Source organism: Quercus suber, unplaced genomic scaffold (assembly GCF_002906115.3).
Source record: "Quercus suber isolate HL8 unplaced genomic scaffold, Cork oak 2.0 scaffold_184, whole genome shotgun sequence".
Classification (NCBI taxonomy): Eukaryota; Viridiplantae; Streptophyta; class Magnoliopsida; order Fagales; family Fagaceae; genus Quercus; species Quercus suber.
Window position 1 is genome coordinate 618467 of NW_027069642.1, and position 20591 is coordinate 639057.

General features: G+C 36.2%; 1 protein-coding gene and 1 pseudogene across 1 annotated transcript; one reads left to right on the forward strand and one right to left on the reverse strand.

Moving 5' to 3' along the window:
• Nucleotides 1-5144: 5144 nt before the first annotated feature.
• Nucleotides 5145-7129, forward strand: LOC112028643 (protein NUCLEAR FUSION DEFECTIVE 4-like; annotated as a pseudogene).
• Nucleotides 7130-8455: 1326 nt separating this feature from the next.
• Nucleotides 8456-12414, reverse strand: LOC112028641 (F-box protein PP2-A13). The gene is made up of 3 exons (XM_024061330.2): nt 11361-12414; nt 11135-11253; nt 8456-9083 (listed from the first exon to the last, which is right to left on the reverse strand). Exons 1-3 carry the CDS (start codon nt 11670-11672, stop codon nt 8678-8680), a joined length of 837 nt encoding a protein of 278 aa, XP_023917098.1. The 5' UTR covers nt 11673-12414; the 3' UTR covers nt 8456-8677.
• Between the last annotated feature and the right edge of the window lie 8177 nt (nt 12415-20591).

Here is a 20591-nt window from a genome sequence, read left to right on the forward strand (position 1 = left end):
CTCAATAAGTTCGTCCTCCGTCAACTTGGCCTTATCACGAACACGGCTTAAGGTCGTCTCATGGTTGAGACACCATCCCATCAAACCCTTCATCATAATCATTACCTGAAGAAGAACAGAAATTAATTTCAAACTAAAATAAAGATGGACAAAAAAGAAAAAGAAAAAGAAAAAACAACGGATGAGTTACCTGAGCAATGCTAAATAGGCCCGTCTCTTCCATAGCCTCCGTTGAGTGGTTACTCAAGTCCTCATAATCTTCAGTGGTTATGATGGACGAGAGCCTCTCTAAGGCGTATTTGGAGTCCTTGCGAAGTAGGATGGGTGGCCTCTTCTGGCTTACTGATGGACCAATCATTAGGCCCTTGCTGGCCCCATGTTTTGCTGGGGTGACCGTTTTAACACCCTCAGCCATTAACCCAACAACGAGCTCCAAAGGAACCTTGGGTTTCTTAGGTGCACGGTCCCCTTTGGACGGTTGCTTTCTTTTGGCCGACGGTTTACTTGAGCCCGTCCCCATATGATCCGCACCGGTTTCTTTGTTTTTGGCCGCCTATAATCTGATCGTTGCCCTCCTTTTAGCGTCGTCCTTCTCTGAAAGGTAGACGGGTAAGGTGGAGATAAAAACATAAACTATTTAAACAATGGAGAATGACGGACTCACGTTGACGAACTTGCTCTTCGTATTTAATTGCTGCTGGAGTTGGCTCGGGATCGTTACAATACTAGTGGATGGTATTGAGGCTAACAAGTTTTGCACAAGTTCATTCCTTTGGCTTGGACTTGGCAAAATTTTTTTCAAGGAAGTTAAACTCCTCGAGGTCTATTTGAGGGCGCCGTCAAACTGTAAAAAAGAGGATGGACGTCAAAAGCTCAAAAAAATAATAAATAAAATAAAAGAAACAAAATAAAACAAAGACTAATGGACGTATACCGGACGAGTTAATTATGCCTCAAGTCATGTCGATGGGCATGTGCTCCGTCTCCCTCGGATGACACATCCAATCGTCACCTTTTATGAAGAAGTAATGGCTCTTCTAGTCCCTGTTGGAGTCTGGAGTTTCATAAATCACCTTCAAGACAGGGCTCCTAGGAACAAAACTGTACATCCCCATTGACTTGTCTATTTCATCTGGATGGTAGCAATGGAGGAATTCCCGCACCATCAACCTTCGGGTACCATTCGACATGGCTCCGTACAGGACCTCCATTGCTATAAAAACCCTCCAGGCATTAGGGGATATTTGGTTGATGGATAAGCCCAAATTCTTGAGAAGTTCACAGTGCAGGGAGACCTAAGGCCCGCCTTGAGCATCTATTCGTACACTCCAACATCGTCTACCCTTTCATAGTAACACTTTTCTGACTTATAGGGAAGACGGATGGGGATGTAATTTGGGATTTGGTAGTATTGAAATGAGGTTCCTTGATGGTGGGCGTAAAAGCATTCACCATCCATTCTGGTAGCATGATGAACTCCCTAAGTCCATTAGCACCCACGACAGACTTAACTCTTTGATCTCCACCATCATCGGAACCCTCCTCTGGTTCGATCATCTCCATATCCTCATTTGTTGAGGATAGAGAAGATGCAGACGGACTCCTCTCTTCGCTCAGATCGTCTTGGTCTTTGTGACCCGACAGGTAAACCTCTTTGCAGTCTGCCACATCACAGATGACTGACTGATTACTCGACGCACTAGACATTACCTACATGTAAGGACAAAACCTAAGACTTTGACGGGTTTTGGGAAAGGGTGACGAGGGCATAAAGTCTAAGGAAAGACAAAGAATACCAAAGGTGAAAGAAAACTAAAAAGAAGAAGGATAAGAAACTACTTACTGAGTTAAAAAATGAATGGATGAAGGTGCTGACGACTGTGCAGGAACTGGATGGACTAGTCTTTGACAAAGATGACGATTGCGCTCTGACAATGTGCTTCTGCTGAAAGTAAAAGAAATGAGTAGAGAAGGGATTGATGTTTATAGAAGAAGTGCACGGAAGACGAAGCGACTCCTCGATCCGAGACAATAGCTGGTAGAGGAGTAACACGTGTCATGAAGTAATAAATGTGTTCCTGACAATCTGTTAGTGCAGCTTGTGGAGTTAAAGCCGTTGACCCATGGATTTTCAACCGTCATCCCAATCTTAAACTGTCACCCCACGGGTCCTTTTTCTCAGAGTTGACGGGTCCTTGCGAAGTGGGCTGGATGGTTCCTTATCCATGGGCCATGTATCAGACAGAATCCCTAGATGGAAAAACTTGTGGCGCGCATCATAGTATCTTAAGGAAAATAGAATCCTAGTGGAAAGAGGGTTCTAGAAGCTGCACGCATTAATGAGGATCTTCTCTATAAGGAAAAGACTTGTCCATCATGTTTTGGACTCCTTAAAAGGATTTCTACAAGGAAAGGACTTCGACTCTAAGTAAAAGAGGTCAACTTTCGACTACTATAAGAACCCCAATACCCTCACAAATTGAGGGATGTATAATTGACCATCTCTAGCACTCTGGAGTTGTAAACAATTCTAACTTGACCTTCGGAGGGTATTTGGCTGACACCACACCGGTGCTTTCTGTTAAGGTCTTTCTCCTTTCTTGTGTTGTGCAGGTTACATTCATAGCGTGCGAGTATCATGTGGCTCACTGGTGATTTTTCGGCATCATCATATCATTAGTGTTATTTCTATATAGATATAGAAGTGGGACACTACGAAGATTTGGGTTAGAATACTTGGTGCATTTATCAATGGTTTTGCTTAAAGGGTTTGGATGCTTATTGTTTGTAGTTTGCTTCATTTTGGTATTAGATGTGCCAATCAGGTAAATTAACCTTGATCTCTATCTTTGATTTTCATCATACAAAAATCACTTTGTTTTAGTTTCTAATATTTAGATTTGCATGTCTTAGTGCATTGCCATTTCTTTTTAGAAAATTTAGGTAGATTTATGCTAAACATAACGATATGGTGTTTCATAATAACCCCTAATAAAATTAAAATTCTAATCAATAACAACCAGAATTATTGTCATGTTGATTAGGTTTTGTGCATATAATAAATTTCATATAGTTTGAAATACTCTCGCTTAACTTTCAAATTTGTTTATAAGAAGTTATTTCTATTTTGATATTTTCATTCTTCTTTTTTTTTTTTTTAGGTATTTTAATTTATTTCATGCAATTCATGCTTTGTGAATTAAGCCGCATGAGAGTATATATATATATATATATAGGGTTTAGGTTTTTTTTTTTTTTTTTAAAAAGGCGAAAAGGAAGATGGAAATTTGAACCCCGAATATCTTCGGTAAAAATATCTAATTTACCTAAAGGTTTATTGGTGTCATTATTGATCAATGGGTCATGAATTCATAATGAACTTAGAAAAGATCATACTAGTCTATACTCTATTATCTAAGTTTAATGGAACTTCTATTGTAAATCAAGAGAGACCTAAGTTAATTCAGGACTAAAGTGCTTTTAAAGTTTGAGATTGTAATTTTTACCCTTTACATTTCAAAATTTTCATTTTGACTTTTAATGTTTGATTTTTTTTTTTTTTGGGTAAACTGGAAATATATTAAAAGCTAAGTGGAGTCCTCCACAATATTACACATACGGTCCTGGGTCAAGCCCATCTTATCTGAAAGCAAAAGATTGAAAATAAAAGCAGGAGGAGACTCAAACACAGTAAAGTCCTCCTCCATAGTGGTACCAAACTTTGCAATGGCGTCAGCGCACCGATTAGCCTCTCTAAAGCAATGTTTCAGCTGGACCTGATGGATGCTCTTCATTAGGTTCCTGCAGTCATCAATAAGAGAGGAAAATTCCCCATTAGTTTGGACATCTTGAGATAACAAGGATATTGCAACTGAGGCATCAACCTCAACTTCCACCGCCTGGAAAGAAAGGTGACAACATCAAGTAAGTCCATCACGAATTGCCCACAATTCAGCAGCTAAACTCGAAGTGTGCCCAATTGCTCGTGCAAATCCGGAGATCCAATTGCCATGGCAGTCACGTAGCAGACCCCCACAACCTACCATTCCGGAACTACCTTTCACCGAGCCGTCCATATTCAGTTTTACCCAACTCTCTGGAGGTTTGGCCCAACCCACAGCAATAACAGCTCTACGCCTGGGCTCAACATGATCATGAACGCAAAACCAGAACTCATAAACCTGTGCCTCAACAAGTTTGTACAAATTCTGATGGGATTGGAGGGGCTGAAACATCAGCTTATTCCTGTTAAGCCATAAATGCCAAATGCCAAGAAGGAAGAAATGTGACCAAGGATAACTTCTTCCCTTTGCGAGCACCTTATAGCAAGCGTTCGCTTTAATCCAATCCAACACTTCCAAATCAAAAGTGTGAAGGACCTCATTAGGCCAATTAGACTCAGCCCAAAAATCTCGTGCTGTCTTACAATCCCTTAAAACATGACTAGTGGTTTCTGGCTGGTCATGGCACATATCACAGGTTGGAGAAAGTGGGATGCCTCTCTGAGCTAGTGTTGTTTTAACTAGAATGCTATTATGGTAGCACTTCCAAAGGAACATATGGATTTTTAGGAAGGTTTTTAACTTCCATAACCAGGCACCCTTGAAGCACTCATCCCCAGTGTTAGCTCCGCAAGCAATAAGGTAAGCTCCTTTGGAATCAAACTCCCCTCTCGGGCTAGCAATCCAAGACAAGCGGTCCTCACTAGTGGAGGCATTCCTTAAAGGAGTAGCTTTGATGGCTTGGCTGAGCAAAGGCGGAAGTAAGAAAGATAACTTATGCAATTCCCATATGCCATTAGTGTAAATATCACAGACCCGTAACCCTGCCTCATCCTTCTGCAGTTTTTTCTTTTTCTTTTTTTTAATTTTATTTATTTTAAATTTTATTTATTTATTTATTAATTTTTTTTTTTTAAGTATAATGGTGGAACATCATTCATTGCGAGTGTAGTGTTACTAGTGTATCATCATAAATGTAACTGGATGGGCATACCCATCTCATTATTCACAACTTATATGCCCTCAGTGAAAGAGGGCTACAAGCCTGCAATTCACATCAAACACCTACTCGAATAACAAGAGCACGTCAGGCGAAGTTTTCATGCAAATCTTGCTGTTTCAGACATGCTATAGCCCCCTACAATGCTTATTCCTTATCCAAAAATTAAGCAGAGATACTAGATATGCGTATCCAAATTAAACTCTTTTATCTACAAATGAAAAATGTTATCTAGCATCCAAATAACATTAGGCAAGGATTTTCAACAAATTTTATCTTCATCTCAACCATTTTATAAGTAAAAAACTTGTAGTCTTTCGCCATAATTGCACTACACTAGAGAAGTGGTAGAGAGATTTTACACACACAACCATGGATAGTCACACTACAGGCACCAGCTGTGGTCTCTGCAGCTTTGTAATACAAACGCTCCGAGGCCAATGGTTCATGATGTTTGCATCATTCTTGATCATAACTGGCGCAGGTGCCACTTATCTTTTTGGTGTCTACTCCAAAGACATCAATGCCACCCTTGGCTATGATCAATCCACGCTTAATCTCCTAAGCACATGCAAGGACCTCGGAGCCAATGTTGGGGTCCTTTCTGGCCTTCTTGCTGAGGTAACCCCAGTATGGTTTGTGTTATTAATTGGCTCGGCCATGAACTTTGCCGGGTATTTTCTCATTTGGCTTGCCGTATGCGGAAAGATCCCCAAGCCCAAGGTTTGGCAAATATGTCTACATATGTGTTGGTGCAAATTCACAAAATTTTGCAAATACTGGGGCACTTGTGACATGTGTGAAGAACTTCCCTGAAAGCCGAAGAATCATGCTTGGACTCATGAAGGGTTATGTAGGCCTTAGTGGAGCAGTATTTACACAACTTTATTTGGCCATCTATGAGGATGATTCAAAATCTTTGATTCTTCTTATTGGATGGCTTCCGGCTTTAATTTCTATGGTTTTTGTGTATACCATCAGAACAATGAAAGTCTCTTCCCACCCAAATGAGCTGAAGGTTTTCTATGAGTACCTCTATATATCAATTGCCTTAGCTTTGTGTCTCATGGGGTTAACCATTGCTCAAAAGCAAGTCACTTTCTCTCACTATGGCTACGTGGGAAGCTGTGTTGCTGTTTGTGTTTTGATTTTTCTTCCCCTTGCTATTGCAATAAGAGAAGAACTAGCCACTCGGAGGCAAAAGAGAAAACCGGTTGATGCACCTAATAGGATAACTGTGGATGGACCACCATTCCCAGAGTCAAAACCAGCAACCATATTACACTCGCAAAGTTCAGAAAATCAGACTAGTTAGGATTTTTCATGTTGTGGAAAGATCTGCAAAAAATCAACCAGAGGTGAAGATTACAGCATATTGCAAGCTTTATTAAGCTTGGACAAGTTGATTATATTTGTGGCTACATTTTGTGGACTAGGTTGTAGCTTAACTGCTGTGGACAATCTAGGACAAATTGGTGAGTCCTTAGGCTATCCACAGCACACTACTAGTACCTTTGTTTCTCTGGTAAGTATTTGGAACTATTTTGGTTGAGTTTTCGCTGGATTTGTATCTGAAATCATACTTCTAAGGTGGAAAGTACGTACCACGCCCTCTTATAATGACCCTTGTGTTATCTGGGGTTGGAGACCTCCTCGTTGCCTTTCCAATACCGAGTTCTGTCTATATTGCTTCTTTGATTATTGGTTTCTCATATGGAGCCCATTTGACTCTACTTTTCACCATTATATCCGAGCTTTTTGGATTGAAATATTACTCCACTCTCTTCAATTGTGGCCAGCTTGCGAGCCCTCTTGGATCTTATGTATTTAATGTACAAGTTGTTGCAAAGCTTTACGATAAAGAGGCATTGAAGCAACTTGCGGTTAAGGGGATGACTAGATCAATGGTGAGAGAACTGACCTGTATGGGCAAGGAATGTTACAGGCTATCTTTTGTAATATTGGCAGGTGCAAACTTTTTTGGAGCTCTTGTTTTGTTTGTTTTGGTTATGAGAACTCGTGACTTTCTATAGGGGGTACGTATACAAGAGGTTTAAGGAAGAGGTAGCAGCTAATGAGAAGGAATTGGGGGTCCATGTCGCGCTACAGAACAGCAGTAAGGTGCTAAAGCATGGGGGGTTGTAGACTGAAGATTCTTCTTGGTTTTTTCAGTTTTTTGAAACTTTTTTTAAAATTTAATTATTGGTTCTATCAAAAACTAGCAAGAATGTTTCTATTCTCTTATCTCATTATAATCCTTGTTAACTTCTACCTTTTGGTGCCTCTATTTCACTGGGTGTCTACTAGTGATTATTTTATTTTAATTTTTTTAATAATGTGATACTAAATACATCTCTATATATATAACCATGAAATGGACTCCTTCCATTTTACTTAAAGTGAAGAGGATCCTTCATTTGAATGAAATTGTGAGGATCCTGCATCCTAATTCATGGATTTTGTGGCTTTGTGCATGAGGGCAACACATGTCATTCAATTTTCATAGTTAAGGGTGAGTTTAACCAGAATAAGGTTTGGCTAAACATGAAAAAAAAAAAAAAAAAAAACCATAAAACATATAATTAAATTGGGCATTGGATGTTCTTCTCAAAAAAACAAATGCGGGGACAATGAATTGCCCTGGATGTACAAAATGCTATTGTTCTATCAATTAAAATTTCTGTCGGTTATACTCAAAAAACATTGGGCAACTCATTGACCTATGCCAAACAAAAAACAAAGCCCAAGAGCAGCTAATGCAGGGCACAAGCCAGTACTATTAAGCTACTTCATGTGAGAGCACAGTCCAAATTCTGCTTGACCTAACCTAAAAACATCCTCATCTAAAGCGTTTATTTATTTTAATGTTGGGGGAGGGACAGTGACTCTAGAAAAGGGACCAGAAATGAAAACAACCAGTAAGTGTTGTCGACACAACAAGCCGATAGGGATAAAGATTATAGATTTGCAATCAAGAAACAAATTATAGATAAGAAGGATGCTGCAATCACTGATAGATAAGGATAACATACCCTACATTTTTTGGAAACAAAAGAAACACCACAAAGACCAAAGTTACTAGGCTCTCAATGATGCAACAGCACATCTAAGCATGGATGAAATTTCCCCTTCTACCAACCAATACAAGAAAATTCTAGGCTCATCCTGCAAGTCGTACACCAAAATTACTAGTAGGTACAATGCTTAAAGCCTTAAACAGTTTCATTCAAAAATTGTCATTAATACTCAGGGTGCCAAAGGCAGCTCAACTCAAGCCTAAACGGCTTCATTCTGCATTAGAGAATGCATCTAAAGAAGGAAAAGGATGAGCAGGGTACCAAAGGCAGCTCAAGCACAACAAAAGTAATTGTTTCTGTTCAAGGGAGACTACGGAACAAAAAACAAAAGGGAAATTAATAATCTATTACACACATTAAGAACTATCAACAAATGCTAAGACAAAATAAATCAAGCGTTTTATTATATTAGTCAAAATCAACGGCAAACAACCTAAAAAATCAACAATGGCAAGCAGCAAATATACACTATCATACATGGAGAGAACATTGTGAGCCCCTAAAAACCACAATAATTTGAATGTTCTTCCTATTGGGGCAGCCAAGCATCTATTGGGCAGCACACCTCTATAATTTTACAGCTACAAAAGCAATCTAGCCTATTTTCCTACACTGGTGGGGAGTATAAACACAGAGTCTACACAGAGACCACCTTTGGTGTGAGTGCAGTCGATCTGAGTCAATGAAAATTTGATGTTCACCAATGCATTGGTGCTCTTGACAACAAAGTCTCCTGCATGGTATTGGACCCAATTCCCCGGATTGTCCAAATAGCACTGTGATACAGCATGCTGACCATCAGAAGTTGTTAGCTTGAACTTCACAGGTTTTATGTCCCAGCCATGAACGTGCTCATGATTGCAAAACCGACGACCGAGTCTCTTGGATGACCTACCAAGCTGAAGTCTGAAAAACAAACTGTATGTCCCTGGTGGAAACTGGAACTCAAATTCTCCATCTACTTGTAACCACCAGATTTGTTGAAGATAAGCAACTCGTTGGAACCTATATGCAAGAAAACATACATCATCTCACACTCTCAAAAGGAAACAAGAGCACTGATCAGAAAATTTAAACACCACAACAACAAAAAAAAGAAGGAAAAGTTGGCCGATAAAATTTTTTGCAATGTAACTTTTTTGCTAGGTGTTTGCCCAAACCAACCATCTCTTGTTAGACTGATCACTTGCATATACTCTCTCCTATCCTGTATTAAATAAATGAAAATTAGAATGTAGTCCGTTACTGTTGTAGAAAGCACGCAAAACAATAAAATAGCAACCACTAGAAGCTTAATGTGATTCGGCCAAAATGGCTATGTCCACAACAGATCCATTACCAATGGTAAGGATTACAAATTCTCAGCATAAAAATTGACAACCTTTAACACTCTCAAACCCAAGACCTCAACACACTCAATGGTACTCTCACACTAACACATTAGATAAAACGTTGTCTTTCAACTCCAACACAAAACACATGAGCTATTCTATCACCCATGTGTATAATAGCTATTAAACCTCCTTAAATCTCTTCTTACTAATGTGAAATTACCACCCTACATAGAAAACATTGCATCACCTTAATTCTTTTTTTTATGAATATGAGACTTCAAATCCAGCAAGAAATCTCTAAATGTACCAAATCATTGGTGGAACTCAAGAGATCTCTACCCCCAACCCATGAGGAGAAGTCTTCATTGGTACACTTTTGGGTACCCTTTGGCACCCATTTGTGGTAGGGGTACCCCACCACGTCCTCAACAAGTGATACAATCAATTCCGTTCAAGCAGCACTTGAACTTCTTAATCAAACTTGAGTTTTCAATTATATCAATTAATTCTTAACAAACCTCACTATTTTCCATCCATCACTATCTTTCCTTTCCTTTGTGGAGATTTAACCAAACACTAGTCCTAGGTTTTTGTTCCACCTTTAACTAGATTGTAAAAAATCTTAATAAGCTTCTCTTCCTTCATTACCTCCAAAGCATCTTTACTAAATTATAACTCCACTTTTTGCAAAATAATCATAATTCAAAGAATCCAACCCATATAAAGAAATCAAATTCCTTCCAAGTTCTGCTACATGTCTCACATTATTAAAAAGTTTTTACAAACCCATCAAACATCCTGATTTTCAGTATACTTATCTCCACAACTTTGCATTCCACAAAGCCAACATAACAAAATCTTTATCGCAGGCCTTGTATTTGTCAAACCATTGTTTACCTAGACAGAACCTAAAACCCATGAAATTTTAACCAAATCCATACCTTTGGTAGGAATCAAGACATCCTCCTCCTCCTCATTATCTACTGTAACAAGTGTTGCATGCACAAACTTCTAACAATCATGACTTTCTTAAACATTTCCAGATCAGCTCTCAACTACCTACGTTGATATTGTAAATATCCCAACCCATAAGACTAATTGTACTCCACCTCATATATCCTTGCTTGGTCTAGAATTTAATCTTGACTACTCCCCTGTCAAAATTACCACAACTTGAGTTTGATTTCATCATTAATGGCCCAACTTCAAAGTTTTTCGTTGGTTTCTTTAATTTCTTTGTCTCCAAGAGAACTATTGTCACCTCTTTTAGCTTGAATGCTTCATTTCCAACCAAAATATCGTCATATATCATAAAGCAAGGTAAGGAAAAACACAAGCACCTCCAATTCCACTTTAATTAAGATCAACCTTTTTAAAAAACACATGCACCTCCAATTCCACTTTGATTAAGACCAACCTTTTTAAGTTACAAAGGACGGTGACTAAAAGAGAAACAATTTGCCAACCCTTCGAATCATATCTCCAGATCCTGCATCGCTTCAAAGAATTTTACTCTCTGGATCCAAGGCTATTTTTGACAAGTCATAAGTCAGAACATCTCAACTTCTCAAGCAGGACATAACTTCAAATTTATGCCACAAATCATACCATACTACTCTAGTCAAAGAAACTTTGCTAGTTGTAAATTTAGGATAGAATCAAATACACTGACAGATTCCAAAAATCATCCAATTGATATTTGACATAATCAACTTAGCTCACCTAGATTCCTCTGTCGAAATGCGATTCCAGTATCTCCGGTCATCTATTCCGGTTATCCTCAGAGCCTTTGACGAAATCGCCAAACAAACGCCACCCGTACTTTTGTGCAGCCAAATTTCCTACAACAAACAAAAATTCCCAACACAACAGATCAATAAAATGAAAAAAAGAAAAAAGAAAAAAAAAGAAAGCCTAAACACATAGGAACAGAGATAAAGAGGTATACCTTTGTGCCATTATCAAAGGATATAGGCCTGCAAAGCCTGGCATAGACATCCTTCTTTCCCAATTTGAGCTTAGTTTCCTCATCAAACACTTTCTCCATAATATACCTATAATTCGTCGGCAATTTCAATTCCCATATAAAATCCGCCTCGGAAGCTCCTCGAAAAGCCCGATTCAACCGGGCCAATTTGCAAATCTCAGGTGGGTCCAAGTACATCAAAACCGATGCTATACAGCTCTCCGGTATATCCCCCAACCTGGGCTGCAATGGTGGATCCGTATCCGACTCGCCAGCAGACATATTAGCACCCATCTCAACCCCAAACCCCACCAAACCCCGTGAATTTAAAATCCTAAAGCCGAATCCTTTATAGTTATAGAAAGAGAGAAACCCAAAACCCAGAACTTGAATTTGGCTTACAGCTTGAATTTGAACCTGAATTTGTAAATTTTCTGGGAAAGACTGAGGGAGAGAAATGTAGTATCAAACTCAGAAATGAAATTCAAATTCATGGGATTCGAAGAACCCGAAGCTGGAAAATTTGATTTTAAAAATATATTTTGGATAAGGACTGCTGACTTGGTCGGATTTTCAGAGAGAAACTTGAAAACCCAAGAATTTAGCACCAATAGATACGGTATAACAAAAAAACCATCGGAACTCCAAAAAAGCTTAAAACCATTTTGAGTATTTTTTTCAGACAGAGATATTGAAATATCTGAATCTGTGGTGGGAAACAAACATCGGATGGTTGGGTGTGATTACTAGAAAGTAGAGAGTACACCAACTATGGTGACACGTACGGACAGGATACGATACTCAGCCGACAAGACAAGAAAGTTCAACATCGAGAGAGAGAGAGAGAGGTTTTACTGAGTTTCATCATTTCTGGTTATGCGTAGGTTTCATGAAGTTTACATCTTCTTATCTATCCATCAGATTATTACTGCAAAGTCTACAACGTTGGAAACGAGGAACGACAACGATATGGGTTTTGAGGTTCTGAACGAGAGTGGCACATACGCGCCAAAATCTGGCAGTGGTAGCGAGTTTGGTTACGTAGGTACTATCAACTACCAAGTGGATAGAACTAAGGGATGAAGCTTTTGTGGACTGACTTTCGGATACGTGTCCAGTTTTTATTAGAGTAACTAAGGGTCTGTTTGGATAGCACTTATTGTTGCTGAAAGTTGTTAAAAACTGATTATTGCTGAAAATATTGTAGCAAAATAATTTTTAAATGTGTGAATAGTATTATGGGACCCACTTTTAATATTAAATATTGCGTGAACAATACACACAATATATGCACAGTATATTTTGTCCCCCAAAGTCAACAAGTGCGGCAAAAAAAAAAAAAAGAGAAAACGCAGTTTAGAAATGCACCGCAGCTTAACGCGGAATCCAAACCCAGGCTAACTAACTGTTTGGCACACGTTAAGGAGTGACATTTTTTTTAAAATAAATTTAAAAATACTGTATCCACAATGACATATTTTATGCAGTACTGTTGGTTGTTACTAGTAAATAAAAAAGTAATTTTAGTGTAGATTTAAATTTAAAATGTATAACAACTTAACTATTACAATTTGTTGTTAAAATATTCCAAACTTAGCTTTTTTTTTTCTTTTTTTCTTTTTTTTTTTTAATTTTTCTTATTGGTTGCTTTGCTTTTGCCTTTTTAGTATTATTCTGGGACTCATTATTAACGCAGTCTTTTTTTGAGAAGGTATTAATGCAGTCTTGTGATTGTGGATAAGTATTGGTAAACAACTAAACATAGATTATGCTTAGTTTATTGAGTTTAATACGTAGTACTTAATAAATTCACCCACCAATCTTGAATTTGGTCTATATCTAATATGTTTAATAATTTGACTAAGAGAGAGGATTTAATTTAATTTTAAACAAACTAAACAAATGATTGTCAACCAACTGTGGTCTTCCTTTGAAATTGTCAATGCATGTTAAATAATTATTAATAGGGTCATGCTAACGAGTATGAGAAATGAAAAAAGTTGTCAAAATATTATTTTATTTTTCATTTCCTATAAAAATTTTCTTTAAATGGATTATTAATTAGTGCCTTAAAAGTACTCATTAGCATTTCCCTTGTTAATATCCGTTTTCCAAAAGAACCATCCTTTATTGTTAATAACCTAAAGTTTGTTCTTTTAAAGTGTTTTCTGTTAGAAACGCCTGCTATGAAATATGCATAGATAATAGATTACTCATTTAAGATTTCCCTTTTTTTTTTTTTTTTTTTTTTTTTTTTATATGAGTCCAAATCTTTTGTCCCACTTTTCGTGCTCCACTCTATACTCCACTAATAAATACCTGACACGTATTTACCTAATTAATTAAATAATATCATTATTGACTTATTAATACTAGGCGAAACTATACTATTGGTCCCTGAAGTTTATCTTGTGTGCGCAATTGGTCCCTCAAGTTTGAAATAAGCACAATTAGTCCCTTAAGTTTTAAAACTGAGTTGTATTGGTCATTTTATTAACTTCTGTTAACGATGTTGCTTACGTGACTAATTTCACAATAACTTGACATTTTCTTTAATGATGTGGCATATTTTTAATTAAAAAATTACAAACTAAGTGAGAAAAAATTACAAACTAAGCTATGTTTGAATCGATTGATGTGGCTCGCCCAAGAAATGACAAACAGCGGATCAGCGCTGAGCAGCACTATGTAGCTCGTGACATAGTCAACATGATGATAGCTTGTGAGAATGCTGAGAGGGTCGAACGTCATGAACTTCTAGGAAAGTGGATTAGGAGACTTTCAATGGCAGGGTTTACTCTATACCCATTGAGTACCTCTGTGACTAACACTGTTAACGATCTATTGAAGCAGCAGTTTCATGTGAATTATAGATTCGAAAGGAGGGATGGGGTTTTGTACCTTAGCTGGCTGGACAGAAAAATGGCAACCTCTTCTGCTTGGAGGTGATGATGATTGCTTAGCAAAAATTCTGTAAATCTTCTTTTTGTATTTCTTTCTACGACTTCTAGAGCATAAGAGATGGTGGTATTTGTAGTTTCATAGAATTGAGTTATATTAGAGCGTGAAGCTGAGTCTCTAAATTCACTGTACATGTCTACCTAAGAATGAAAGAAAATAGGACTGATTCATACTTGCACTTGATTATGAGAATAGGACAGAAAATATATATTTTTAATTTGGTACCTGTTAATATTTTTTCTCACTTAGTTTGTATTTTTTTAATTAAAAATATGCCACATCATTAAAGAAAATGTCAAGTCATTGTGAAGTTAGTCACGTAAGTAACACCATTAACAGAAGTTAGTAAAATGACCAATACAACTCAGTTTTAAAACTTAAGGGACTAATTGTGCTCGCTTCAAACTTGAAGGACCAATTGTGCACACAGGATAAATTTCAGGGACCAATAATATAGTTTCGCCTTAATACTACAGTTATTAATAAATAGTAATAGGGGTTTGAGACTTCCTTTTGACTTCTCTAATTGCATTCATTGAGTGATTGTATTAGTTATTCAGAAAAAGAAAAATGGATTGCTTGGTTATGGTTGGAGGAGAAAAAGAAGAAAAATTATGTCACCTGGTAGTAGGCATGCTCATTGTCCATCTCCATAAAAACTTGTAGAAAAAACCCCAACAACAGCGACTTGTCTTGAAACAGCAGCCCAATTTACTGTACCATGTGGTCGTTAGTTACAAGGTCATGTCGTCCTTGATAAAAAGAACTAATAGTTTCCTCCCAAAATTGAGATATTCAAAAGAAAAATTCTGCTGCCACGTCATTGACTATAACTCACCACATGATAAGTTGTGATTAATGTTGTGGCCAATGGTATGGCACCAGAATCACTCATAGTCAAAATGGTTGGAGGCACAACATTTTTTGTTCTTTGTTGTCTCAGTGTGATTTGCCCCGGTTCCATACATTTTCAAATCTACAACTACATTTTTTTGTGTAACAATATAATGTGCCACAATTTTATATGATAAATTATTGTCGATAAAGAAAAAATAATGAGTTCATGTAAAGTGATAAGTAGTCAATGTCACAGTCACATGGGAATAATTATGGAAAAAGCAAGTCCAACCGAAGGCTTAAGCGTAAGGCTGTCACTATAAAATGTTTTTACCCTTGGCAAAAAAGGTCTCATCCCATGTTGTAAAAGTCCAAAAATTTTATAATAATACATTTAAAAAAAAAAATTATGTACTTTTTTTTTAAAAGAGCGGTGCGAAAGATATTATAAATTTTACTATAGGCTTATAAATTAAAATGTCACCAATTACAAAAAATAATTTGAACATTCATTAATTAGGTTGTTGAAGTTCATCAATTAGAGTCCTTGTCACATCATATTGTAAACATTTTGTAGTGGTTTTAACATTTTCCTTTTTCATTTTTAACATGGCCTCTAAAATACAAGACTAATAGAACCTTAATCCAATTGAAACATTAAATTGTTTCAAAAAAAAAATTACACATGTGTTAGATAATTGTAGGGGCGGGTTTTGGATCCTAGGCTCCAAAAGGTAAATGGATTAAGGCCTAAAGAGCCCATTACAATGAATTTGTAGAGGGTGTGCTAAAAACTAGCCTTTAATAAATGGAACAACGCTCACAATGGGTTTAAGATTGAAATAAAACAAAGGAAAATAGGTTTTGCGCGAAGAAACCCTCAACAAAGTCCGAGGAAAGTAATACTGGAATATATTCTTCTTTAACTTGATTACAATTTCAGTTCTTTGTACTACAATGTTTCTCCAATTTTTCAGATAAAAAAACCAACCCTTGTCCCTAGAGGATCTCTCACACTATATAGCCTCATTTTTCTCATCTTGGTCCTCCATTTGTTGATCATGCAGGCCATTACTCAAGTGTTTGTCTCATCAGACACCCTCCCAAGTCTTCTGTGAGTTGCGGCAACCAAGACAATACTGTTTAGGAATCTTCTCCACATAAATGCGGCCAAGGTGTTTGGTGAGGTGCACTAAATGTGGTGGCAGCTACCATCCATCCAATCATGTTAGGGCTAACCCCCTCTCTGAAACTTTTCCTTTACAGTGTGGCCCCCTTCTGCAATGTGCCATTGACGTGGCCTTGGCCCGCCTCTCCGGCCTTACCATCTAAGTGTATGGACTCCCCATAACTGTATTGGTCTCCTCGGCCTTGGGTATGACATGTGGCATGATTTCCTTTTTAAATTTTTGTACCCCACAATAATCAATGATGATTAATCTCCCTTAATAGTCTAAGATTTTAATTTTTGTAAACTAATGTCCTAAGTGATAGATTGTTAACATTAGTCATCTAATGTCCTACAAAGCCATACAACAAACAATATCTATCTCTCTCTTAACGACAAGATATAAAATTAGAAATTAGATTGCAACTTTACTTCTTCTTTTTCTTCTTTTTTGAGAAAAAAATTGCAACTTTAATTACTTAATTATGTATTGTCTTATATTCAAGATAAAGTAAGCCCCATTTTTTGTGTGCGAGACTAGCGTTGCTAAAAACACGCGCAACATGTTACATGAGATTAATAAGGCAACTAATATGGCACCTATGTTGTCTAGCTAACATAGCAAGATCTTGTGTTCTGGATGATAGGCCAGACATCTTTTTGACATGGTAAAACTATTGTGGCATGTAGGATTTTTTTTTTATCAATATACTAGAGAACCCTAATTTAATCCTAGATTAATTCATGATTAGTATATTGTTCTTCAAATACATGAGCCTACATTTGGTTTAAGCTTCTTAAGGCATGATTTTCCTAACACAAAATAACAAGAAGGAATTCACCATTATGCATTAACTATTACCCATAAAATGGGTTGACCAGTTGGCCCTAGTTACATTGATGTTGCACCATATAGCCTCTCATAATTTCTCATTTTTTCAAATAAATCTTTTTTAATTGGAAGTCTCTTTTTATTTTAAATATACAATGACAAATAGTAATGAGTTTTAATTCCATCTTTTATTTAGTAGTGGATAATGTGACTATTTTTTATTAAAAAAATTAAATTAAAAAAAATACTGAAAATAAACCAAATCTAAGATCTTATCCAAATTCTAAAGGTTACTAAAAGCTAGAGTTTTCGTTTATGTTATATTTTATTTTCTTAATAAGTAATAACAGTGAGAGAGTCCACCTTGTTCCCCTTTAACGTTCCACCTTTCACATCAAGGGGAAAAAAAAAAAAAAAAAACGTTTAATATCCTTTCAAGTTTCAAGTGAAAAGTTCTCTAAAAAAAAAAGAAAAAAAAGAAGAAAAAAGTTTCAAGTGAAAAGGACGTAGGTTTTATCGTCTCAACCTCGCAACCAAAAAAGTATCTTCTTTACTTTAATTTTTCCTCTGAGCAATGAGCCACAACTTTTGTTGATTGAAAAGACGTAAATTAATAAGGCAGGATTACTTTTCAATTAATTAATAAACCCATTAGGAAAATGATACGTTGTTTCTTTTGCTAAATTGGACGTAAGTAATTTAATCTCCACTTGTCTATATGAGCTAATGAGAGTTTTCGTTGACCAATCCCAAAAACATGATAAGTAGTATATATTTATTCAGCAAAAAGAAAAAAAAAAACATGATAAGTAGTATAAACTAATTCTTGTCAATGTCAATCTTTTTTGAGCTGAGTCAGATTACCTGCGGAAGGAGATAACCATTGCGAACACATCCTCACCGACCGCAAGTGGAGAGCTCAAAGCTGTATCTAGTGTTTGATAGCTGGTGTTTAAATCATGAACGATACGGTTTGTGTCCCATACATCAATATACGCATGCACGTTCACATACAAGCTCAACTCTTCTATTCATATACAATTTTTTTTTTTGGATAATTATAATAGGAAAATAAAGATTTGAATCTAAGGTTCTGTTTGGTTTGTGTTGAGGTTATATTTATTTTCTATTTTTATTTTCTATGCTCATTTTCTATTCTCAAATCTTGTACTCATTGATTTTTTTTCCCATCTATTTTTATGTTTGGCATTATTTTCTATTGTCTTTCCCTTCACTTTTTTTTTTTTTTTTAATGACAACCTTTCTGCTCAAACCAAACAAGCCCTAAATACCTCCATTAGATACACAAAAGAATGTCAGTTGACAATAACAGTCATAATGCAAGTATAAATAGAAGTTTCATTTGTGTAGGAGAAACATATTTCAAATTCAACCCAATAGTCAATACCAAAACTTGTTTGTTTATCCTTTGTAATATCACTTACGAGTCACTCCACAGAAATTTAAGCTTCTCTTGTAGTGAGTTTTCAGTTTTGTTTCATTAATGTAAGCAAAGTTTAATTGCAACACTTTAATTTCTTATTCAAATTTTATTTTATGCCTTATTACTTCACTCGTTTGGGTTAGTTCAATTTAGAATTCAATCACGTTTAATCTAGTCATGCTCAATCACGTTTCAAATATGCATGCATTATTATGCTTCTCAAATTGAAACAATATTATTGAATCCTCAATTCTCTAACTCTCAATAACTCCCAAATTAATGACTTATTATTTAGTAATTCTAGAATAACTTTGTTCTCCCGCCTCTCACTTAATAATAGATCATATGCAAAAGATCAAAAGATACATTATGTTCAGGGTCAAATATGATGCCTCAAGTCAAACATGAACAACTGCATTTAACATACATAGGGACATGGCCACATGGGGCTTTTTCCTTATTGGTTGTGACTTATGACTTAATTACGACCCATGTTTCAAATAAAACAGTAAAGTACTACCTCTATCTCACTTTGTTTGTTCTCTATTTTATATTGAAATGTCCCAAAATATTGTTCTGTTTCTAAAAATAAAAGTCATTAATTTACTAATGTTCCTATTATATCCCTATTTTATTAATAATTCAATTTTTTGATAAATTTATTTAAGGGTAGATTTGGAAACTTATACATTTTTAAAAGGTAGACAAAACAATAAATAATGTTTCCTTAAAAAGTTTGACTTTTTAAACAGGACAAACAAAGTGGGACAGAGGGAGTAATAAATTGCTTTTGGCTGAATAAATGTTCTCTGTTGCTATTGTTAATATATATAGTACACTAGATATGCATGACTTGAGTAAATCAGATAAGTACAAGTATTTGAATTGAATTTCTATCCCTATTATCTCTCATTGTGGTGTAGCTTGTTATCTTGATAAGGCTCATTTGAATTTTGATCATTATCTTCACCTATTGTTCCAATATCAAAAACAGGATCAATTAACATGCACTTAAAGAGGCCGTCTTCTTTGATTGACATGCACTTCGGATTGACATCAAGTGAGACCTTAGTGGAGGAAAATTTCTGATACCTAAGAGCCATACATTATGGATTGGTGAATTCTGCATAATTAGCTTTTTACTTTGCTTTTCTAGTTTTTACTTGTAAGGAGATTTAGTGATTTTATGGCTAGATTCTCTGGAAGGCTAATAGTACCAAAATCTCTCATTGGGTAGATCTCATAAAAGAATGAGAGAATACACATTTGTGGTACTTTTAGAGTATTCTATAATTTTCTCTCAAATCGACCAAATCCATGGCCTAACAAGTTTTTCACAATAAGGTCATCTTCTTGGGGGGAAACAATGGGTGCACTAGGCGACTTCTTAGGACATCTTTTGCAAGCGCATTATCATGTCAAATTCTATTGTTTTAACCATTCCTGATAGCCCAGCAAGAACCCTTCATGAAAAGGGAACAAGATCCTCTCCATTTCTAGAAAAATGGTATTCTTGCCCTGGAAAAAGGTCCTTTTGACAGGTGAGCTTGATGAAACACTCTGAATGGCTACTTAATTGCTTATTGATTTCAAGGTGTTCCTTATCTTGGTATTAAAAAAAAAGGTGTTCCTTGTCTTTTTTTTTTCTTTTTGAAAAACAGGTGTTCCTTATCTTGAACCAATTGTAAAACACACTTCTTTTGCATATTAAACATCTTGCTTCTACCTTATCTTTAAAGCTTGTATCTGCAATAATGACAAAACTTACATATGATGATATGACATCGATATTAACTATTGAGGAAATGGGTTCACATCACATATGCTTCCATCGTTTTCCTAGGGGGGTTCACTATCATTCTCTCAATTTTTTCCTGTATAATATTTCTAAATCGTATGCATTTTTTGGTTGAATGTGCAAATGAATTATGCCATTATACTAGTTTTTTCCTCAAAACTCTTCTTGCAATG

Bases quoted from the DNA above. Each gene is read 5' to 3' on its own strand.
- LOC112028641 (XM_024061330.2), bottom strand. From the start codon at position 11,672: ATGGGTGCTAATATGTCTGCTGGCGAGTCGGATACGGATCCACCATTG. The intron at 11,254-11,360 runs GTATACCTCTTT...TGTTTGTTGTAG, and splicing joins CCTTTGATAATGGCACAAAG to GAAATTTGGCTGCACAAAAG. The intron at 9,084-11,134 runs GTGAGCTAAGTT...TCTTGCATATAG, and splicing joins ATTTCGACAGAGGAATCTAG to GTTCCAACGAGTTGCTTATC.